Source organism: Dichotomopilus funicola (assembly GCF_033296635.1).
Source record: "Dichotomopilus funicola strain CBS 141.50 unplaced genomic scaffold C8A04scaffold_3, whole genome shotgun sequence".
Classification (NCBI taxonomy): Eukaryota; Fungi; Ascomycota; class Sordariomycetes; order Sordariales; family Chaetomiaceae; genus Dichotomopilus; species Dichotomopilus funicola.
The window spans coordinates 376,132-384,279 of NW_026944024.1; the positions used below are offsets into that span (position 1 = coordinate 376,132).

At 53.3% G+C, this 8,148-nt stretch overlaps 1 protein-coding gene across 1 annotated transcript; it reads right to left on the reverse strand.

Moving 5' to 3' along the window:
- Positions 1-2,295: 2,295 nt before the first annotated feature.
- Positions 2,296-4,136, reverse strand: C8A04DRAFT_24616 (Pisatin demethylase; the record flags this gene model as incomplete). The annotated part of the gene is made up of 4 exons (XM_062779235.1): positions 2,296-2,918; positions 2,995-3,354; positions 3,420-3,836; positions 3,935-4,136. 4 exons carry the CDS (start codon positions 4,134-4,136, stop codon positions 2,296-2,298), a joined length of 1,602 nt encoding a protein of 533 aa, XP_062640745.1.
- Positions 4,137-8,148: the final 4,012 nt, after the last annotated feature.

An 8,148-nucleotide genomic window follows, 5' to 3' on the forward strand; every position in this document is an offset into this window, starting at 1 on the left:
TCTTGATGCCACAATCTGAACTGCTCAATATCTGAACGTTGGGAGACCCCGGGGTCGGCCATAGGGGCACCGGGCTTAATCAGAAGGGGATACGCATCGGCATATGCCTGGGGTGTGAAGCCATTCAGGGCATGGACTTGATCAAGACCCCACTCCTGTATCTGCGGAGCCTCGGCGGACAGAGGGTCGTCGCCGTCGAGAACGTGATTTTTGTAGATGGAATAGGCGGAGGACCAAGCATCGGCGCAAAGGCGGAAGTGGTCAACGATAATACCATAGTAGACCTTCTGGGGGCTTGATGGGTTGCCCGTAGCGGACGTCGCGGCGGCCCCGTAAAACTGAGCGTGGGCGCTGACGATGGACAGGGCAGCTTCCCACAGACGGCAAGCATAGGGAAGGAGGGGCTGAGGCACCCAAAACTCAATCTTTCTCTCTTGGAGACATTTGATGCAGGCGACGCCAAGGTCGCTCTGGTCTGCGACCGGTTAGCAGTGTAACTACCTTAGGAAGGACCAACCAGGGAGACAGACCGCTGCGGCAACATATGGCAAAAACACAATAATGCGACAGCCAATGACCAACAGTGGTTTGATCCAGGTCGTGCGGTAAGGTTGGCTTAGTAAGGGCGAGTAGGGCGGTACAGCGTAAGCAACCGGGATTGTTGATGATTCTAGCGACCGAGAGTTAGCAGTGGGGTCCAATAGTAGGCCGTTGTGAGGAACTTACTCCTCTAGGCCGGGGGAAATCCGATTCTTCAGACCATTCAAGTCATCAGCAAGACGCGGGAAGCCCGGGATGCCAGGAGGCTGGGCGGAAGACATCTTCGCGGGGGAAACGATGCAGCTTTCGAAGCGAGACCGATGCGGGAACAGAGACTAAGACGTTTTGAGACGGGATAGTTAGTGTTATACTTATGTAGGTTGTTAGTTCAGGGGGACCTTAAGACAAGGCACCGCTGCGGGACCTCATCGACGGGGTGGAGCGCGAGGCTTTGTTCACCCGCTGTGATTTGCGCCTTGCCATCAGTTTTCAGCTCGCAAAGGTACACTACAATGGTGGATCATCGCCATGTTACACACTGGTAAACCGGGCACTTCCAAATGCGGTCTGCAGTACAGCAGTCCACCCCCTCTTCAACTCTCACAACATTTGCCACCGGCTTTTTCGCCCATCTTGGACCGGGTTTTCGGTCAATAAGAGGCTATTCCTGGAAAATTCCTTTAGCGGGGAGCTTGCAGAAGCTCAAAGATTCTTCATTTTCGGCCTGTAAATGCAAAAGAAAGGGACCACCGACCCTCGATTTACCCCTCCTGAATTCACCCCCAAATTTCACACTGGAGCTTTGTATAACCCCCTCTTCGCTCTTCCTTCCCAACAGCCCCCAAAATGCCCAACCATACGGATAGCGCATTTGGGAGGGCGCGGGCAGCACCGAGTGTGCCCGCTTCCAGGTTTCTCCCCTTCGTGGCTTCTAATTACATATTACCTATGGAGGGGGCACCTAAAGAGACTTTGTGCATTTGCATATCTTTTTTTGAGGTTGTCTAGTAAAACTCCCGGAGGAAGTGGATAGTAAGATTTTCGGTCATCATTTACATTCTGGAAGTCTTAATTACCGTATTCATATATTGGATGTCAAATGGCTGTCCTTGTAACACCGTCAAACTTTGTTGATTCGAAACCGTAACGTATCTTATAAGCGAGTGACGCATATAAGCGAGTGGCGCACTGATAAGGGTTGCACTGAAATTTTGCTACAGCACTAACACCTGGGATTAAACCGGGAATTAGCTCTTAGTGTGACAACTGAATGTCAGTAGAGCCCTTATCAGTGCGCCACTCGCTTATATACGTCACTCGCTTATAAGATACGTTACTATGTTTTTAACAACTGTTGACCTCTCTATCGCCCAACTTGATATTGTGACTAAATGGTCTGAAGCGCATGACTGGGAATCATATCTCTTCTCAAGCGGCGGCTAAAATCTGGCTTGTCAACCCATACACGAGCAAGATACAATAATCAATGGGAAATTTACGTCGGTCGTCATGATAGCTGTGCCCTACAGATGGAACGTCCTCTACATTTTCAACATTCGTCTAGCTCCCATCATGACAAACCCGAGCAAGTAATTGACTCCAGAAGCTCAATTTACAGACCACTTTCGCTTTCCATTCTCCTATTCAAGCATTACTACATGGTTTAGCCACCCGAACACTTCCCCCCTTATCCAAATTATGAACATGAAGGTTAAACTCGACCCCCTCACCCACGAATCCACGACCCTTGCTGACTTACTCGCTCCTCGGCTTCAACTTACAAACAACCCCCTTAGTCCGATAAAACCACCTCGAGCAAGTCCACCAGTCCTCATTCGGATCCTCCAACTCAATATCAAACGTCGCCATCAACGTCGGCACAACCTTATACACCTCCATCATACTCAAATTCCGCCCCAAACAAATCCGATACCCGCCCCCAAACGCCAACAAACTTTGCCCCCACCTCTGCATCCTCTCCTTATGCGCCTCCTCACTCTCCGCATCCCCCCGCAGCCACCGATCCGGGTTGAACTCCTCCGCATCCTTCCCAAAAACATCCGTATTCCGCCCCACAATGTAAGGGTTCATCCCGACCATCTGGCCTGCGGGGACAACGCTGCCGTCGGGGAGGGTGAGACCGCCCTCGGGCACGATGCGTTCCATGATCATGGAGACGGCCGGGTGGTAGCGCAGGGTTTCTTTGACGACGGCTTCGAGGTAGGGTAGGGCGCGGGCTTTGGCGTGGGAGGCGGCTTCGAAGGGAACGAAGACGGACCGGACTTCGGTTTGGAGTTTGGTGTAGATGCGCGGGGACTTGAGGATGTGGTAGAAGAGGGCGCGCATGGTTATCGCGGTTGTGTCTGCGCCGGCGATCACTGGGATGGGTTAGTACTCACTGGCAAAAAGTATTGGAGCGGTAAGAGGATTGAGAGACTAGGGACGGGTACTTACGATTGAGGAGGAGATATCCAATGACACTCCCGTCATTGACCAGATCAGGGTGCGTCGACTTGGACTCGATAAAGTACTGCAGGAAGTCGGGCTTGCTCTCGTCAAAGTTCTTGTCCTCGCCCTTGAGGCGGGCGGTCAAGTTCTCGACAGCGATGCGGGTGACGTTACCGATGTTGGGCGGGCCGATGGGGTAGATGGGGTTCTTGTCGAGGATGTAGTCGGTCCAGGGCATCTGTCCGCACAGGGCGAGGTAGTCGATGGACTTGTCTGCGATGGCCAGGGTGCCGTCGAAGTCGCAGCCTTTCTCCATGTACCCGAACTTGGTGCTGAAGGTTGTCATGCCCATGAAGTCCCATGCGTCTGATCAGAATGTTAGGATATTGCGAAACATTCACGATGATGTTGTTCTTCGACAGGCAACTTACAGTAACTCAACCAATCGCCAAACTCAACCGTCTTCTTAGGCTCAACATAGCGCTTCTGCAAAGTATCCATAAACTCATGAATGACCTTATCCATCAGCGGCTCCATGACCAGCACAGCCGGCACCGAGTAGTGGCGCACGACGGGGCGCTTGATTTGCGCGTGGAGGGTTGGGTCGACCTCAGAGAACATGTGGTAGGTGATCTTGCCATCGATGATGGAGCTGCTGTTCTTGTAAAAGTCCGACTTGATCCACTTGCCGTCGGTGCCGTAGATGACGCGGTACAGCTCCGGGATGTCTAGGTCTAGCAGGTTCGGGCCGATGCGTACGATCGGGCCGTACTTTTCGTGTAGCTTCTTCATCCGGGGGGCGTACTCGCCCGAGATGACTTGCCAGACACGCCATAGGTTGGTCCATCCTAGAGATAGGTGGGTTAGTCTTAGAGTGATGGGTGAAAAGTGGTGCAATCGATCGGGGAGTTTTGCCTGTCCACGAGAACGAGCACGAATAACGTACCTGCGAGGAAAGGACCGGGGTACCGTTTCAAAGGGGACGTTTGATACGCAACAAAGAACCAGAGGAAGACGGCCACAGCTGGGGCCAGAATCAGAGCGGTGAGTTTCGTTCCCCATGTGCCGGCAAGCAGCCAGGTCGAGTCTGGGCCCGACACATCGTCAAGGGGTAGCCACCCACGGGCGGCTGGTGAAGCAGATGCCATGTGGTTATTGTGGGTGTTGGCTGAAACGTGGTGGAAGCGTACAAGGGTCCGTTCCTTTAAACTTAGTCGGACAACTCTCGTTCACCTGAAATATTTCTCTCTTTTTCCTCGGCCACGAAGTCGAGGTAATACCGAGATAAAGGAGAAGAACCAAAGCAAAGCGATAAGGAGGAGCACAACAGATAAGTCAGACAAAGAATCAACTGACTGACGGCGCGGTGCAAACCACTTATGAACGAAACGCCCACACACCTCGGAGAAGATATGCAGACCAAGAGGTGGAGTTCACGTTATTGCAACTTTTGTTTCTTGCAGTACGCCCATGAAAGGGGGGAGGGGGCCAGGTTCCCAAAATCCATCTCGGCTTGGCCTGGTTCCCCGTTGCGTTTTAGCGGGACCCTGCGGATGGAAGGGGGTTACAATGCAGGGCGTAGACGAGGTTAGAATGGCCCGCTTGGGATCACACGAATGCAGATGTGCAATATCTGCGGCCGATCCGACGGGACGGAGTGCAGCTTGTTGCCCGCTAGTTTGTGAAAGTCGCAGATTGCGAAGAGGCTACTGCAAAGGGAGCTGTTGGCGACTAGTGATATGTACGCCAAGTGGTGGCAATGCCAAGTGTGCCTGCTTGTTGCAGCTCCGAAGGTGAGGGGTGAGGTGTGTGGCATTTTATCCTGATTCACTTGCTGGTGTATTGGTTTGTTGGGGTGGTGTGCTGTGAAACCGGGGCGTTGGTTGGTGGGCAACCGAACAAGATGTCGGCTGTTGTGTCGAAGTTGAAGTGCCGTGAGATGGTTTCCATTCGAGATCTGTGAGACCTACCGGTGAGGGGCGATTGAAGCATCTCCTTCCCGGATCTGGACACGGACCTCCCGCTAGACACCCTCCTCTTCGACCTCGTCCCATCCTTTGCTCCTTTTTCTTTTCCTCCTCTGTCCGGGTCTATCACGACATTCAGGACCACGAGCGCTAGTCGATCTCAACCTATGTAGGTTGGGAAGGGATTCAACAGGAGGGGGGCGCTTCCTTTTGTGTCCTTTCCCCTGCCTCTCTGAGGCAATGAGAAGAACGGCTTTTTCTCTGTCCACTGTAGAATCGCCCTACATGGTTCGTTGTCTGGCTTGGGTCGTTTTGGAAGAGGGACACAAAGGACCCCTCGGAAAAAGCTCCTCGTGGGACAAGATGTGTCTGCAGGGCCAGCACTGCACTGTAACTCCACAAGTTGACGCACAGCAGGCGCTAGTCTCGGCCCCACAAACCGGCCCCTACCGGCTGGTGCTGAGGTCCAACGATGGACCAACGGACCAATCAGGAGGAAGAAAAACAACACGGCAGAGGTTTCCTCGATCCCCCACTGCAACAGGGCGGCTCAGGGCCACCTAACGTCCCATCGGAAGCTCCCCTCTTCAATCCCTCCACCACGCTGACCGAAAACAGCCCTCCAATTCGTCGTTGCGGCTCGAGGTGTGTTTCTTTCTCGACGTCCATCTCGATAAGCCCAAGCCGAAATCGGCTTGGAACGCGGTTTCGGATCAATGTTCCGTCTCGGGATCCGTCTCCCTCCGAGCGTCGCGAAAGGCGTTGTTACGGTTGGTGCTGGAATCGCTTCAGATTCCTTTTTGTGTTTGGACTTGCATTGACGATCGGTTGACCATTTTCTCCTCAGCAGGTTGTTCTCGTCGCTTTGGTTTCCTCACGGGCGTTCAATTCCACCCCGGCAAGTTGATAAGATCTCCAAGACATAAGACCGTCCGAAGCAATTATTTGGGGGTCGGACACGGTGTGCCTGCAGCTTTCGGGCGCATGAACCTCCCAGCGAGGCGCATCCCCGGATCGTGCCAAACCATCGGTGTTGGTCGCAGTCCTAAAAAGTCCTGCGGCACTGGATTGTGGTAACCGAAACCCGCCAGTCTGGGAACCGGGACGACGGGAATTTGTGCGGTCTCGAATTCGCACTTCTTGGCCGATGAGGATGACACCTTCTGTTTCTAGAGTTTTAGGCATTATCTCGAGGAGATCTTCAAAGCCAGAAGGGCCGGGTGCCTTTCTTTTGTGCGTTTTTGGAGCGAGTCTGGTTCTACGAGCTGAAAGCCGAACACCTCAATGTTGTCAACTGAAGACATGGCTGGGTTGGTGTTTCTTTGGCCCTCAAGCATAGGAGTTTCAACTCGCTTGAAGGTTGATGCATCACTGCAGCGAACCACTCATCGAGAGGTTTCTTTTTGTTTTAGTCTTGCGCCACCTTTCCAAGCGACAATTCTCGGGGGCAATTTTCACCATGGCCCCACCAATAGTTGCTGCGCGGATCTCGCGATGGAGAAAGCTGATGTTGCGCCTGATAAGCAGCCTACCCGTACCTGTATGTACACATGCAGTGAGGACGTCTTGGGGTTGAACAGTCAATATGTAAGGAGAGACGGTCACATTTATCGACAATGAGCAAAACCCACTAAAGAAGTGCCGAAGAGAACGGTTAACGGCGACGTTCCAAACTTAACACTGTGGGAAGTGTCCAAAATTGGCGACAACGGGCGGGAGCGGGAGTGTCAACGGTTGTTGCCGTCCTCCCGCAACGAAGTCGCCAGGAAAGACCTGCTAAAATCCTAATCAGAGGTAGGGATACCCGGTTTTGATCAGCCTGGGCAGCCCCCACGTCTCATCACCTTGGAGGCTAAATGTCGACAATGTCCCCTCCTCAGTGGGGGGCTTCGAAGTTCAAGCGAACATTGGCTTCTCACTAGTACGCTGGAACCGAGAATGCCGAGTTTCTGCTCTTGAAAAAGGCCGGGCAAGCTGTTAGCTATTTCTTCTTGGGGAGCTAACTTTTGCTGGGTTCTTTGTTTTTCCCTTCAGAGCCGCCCCTCAGATGGCGCAACCGCTTGGCGTGGGGGAGCCAAGCTACCCAAGCTCCTGCAGCCGCCAAGACAGATGTTGGTTCAGCAGGGTGTTAGGCAACTGAGTGAATCCGAACCAAAGAGGTGCGCAGGGATCATCTTCCCGTGTGCTGAGCGTTCGTGACATCTCCGTCTGCCCCCCCCTCTGTGCTTTCACACTTGGTTGGCTCCTTGCTTCGTCACTCTCGCTTGACATTTCCAGGATCCAGCCTGTGGGTAACTCGCCTCGCTGCCCGTGCCGTGTCGGTAGGCGGAGCCTATCAGCACGTCCATGAGGCTCACAACAGGTTCCAATCCTCAGCTTCGCCCGTTTTGGCTTGGGGTTTCAAGGACTCGGAGAATTGCGGCTGGAAACCCCCTTTGAAGTGCGGCCGCGAAAGAAAGAGAACAAGACGCACGCTTGAACGAAAGCAAAGATGATCAGCCTCGCCGTTGAATGAAGGTTTGGGCTACAGCACGGGATGGTGAACAGGGAGGCTTGAGACGGGATTGGCGGTTTCTATCGTCCCGGATCCCAGGCTGCGAGTAGCAACTGAGCCAGAACCTCCCGAGTGAGTGGGAAACCTTTGTTTTGTTCCGGCAATTCTTAGTTTTGCCTCCCTCGTTTCTGCGGGTTTCAGACGTAGGTCGGCGTTCTTGTCCAGTCCATGGGCAAATACGCCGCGGCCTTCTTGTCAACAGCGATCGACATCATTTCCGTCTTGCATCGACTCAACGCACCCAGGGGAGGATCTCTTGGGGGACAGCGCGGGATGTGAAGAGGCAACACAGCGAGTAGCTAGTGTGTGTGAAAGAGGCGTCGACAGGGTTGCTTCACACTGAGCTCCTGCCTACTGTGCGACTTTGCGATCGTTGTCTCTGATACAAGACCCTATGTTGTCGACACGATAACCTGAGGCTCGGTGGTTAATAACTCCCGCCAAACCCCATCAACGGAACTCTTGTTTCGACGTCACTCTTTCCATGGTCATCCGGTCCTTTTGATCCCTCAGCAAACACCAGTGGCATCGACGCCTATTCCTTTTACACGCTCCTTATATCGAAAAAAATTACATTCTTTGCCCAAGTCCTCACCTTCTCTTCGACACACCCGCCAAACCCAGATACCCACCGGCAAA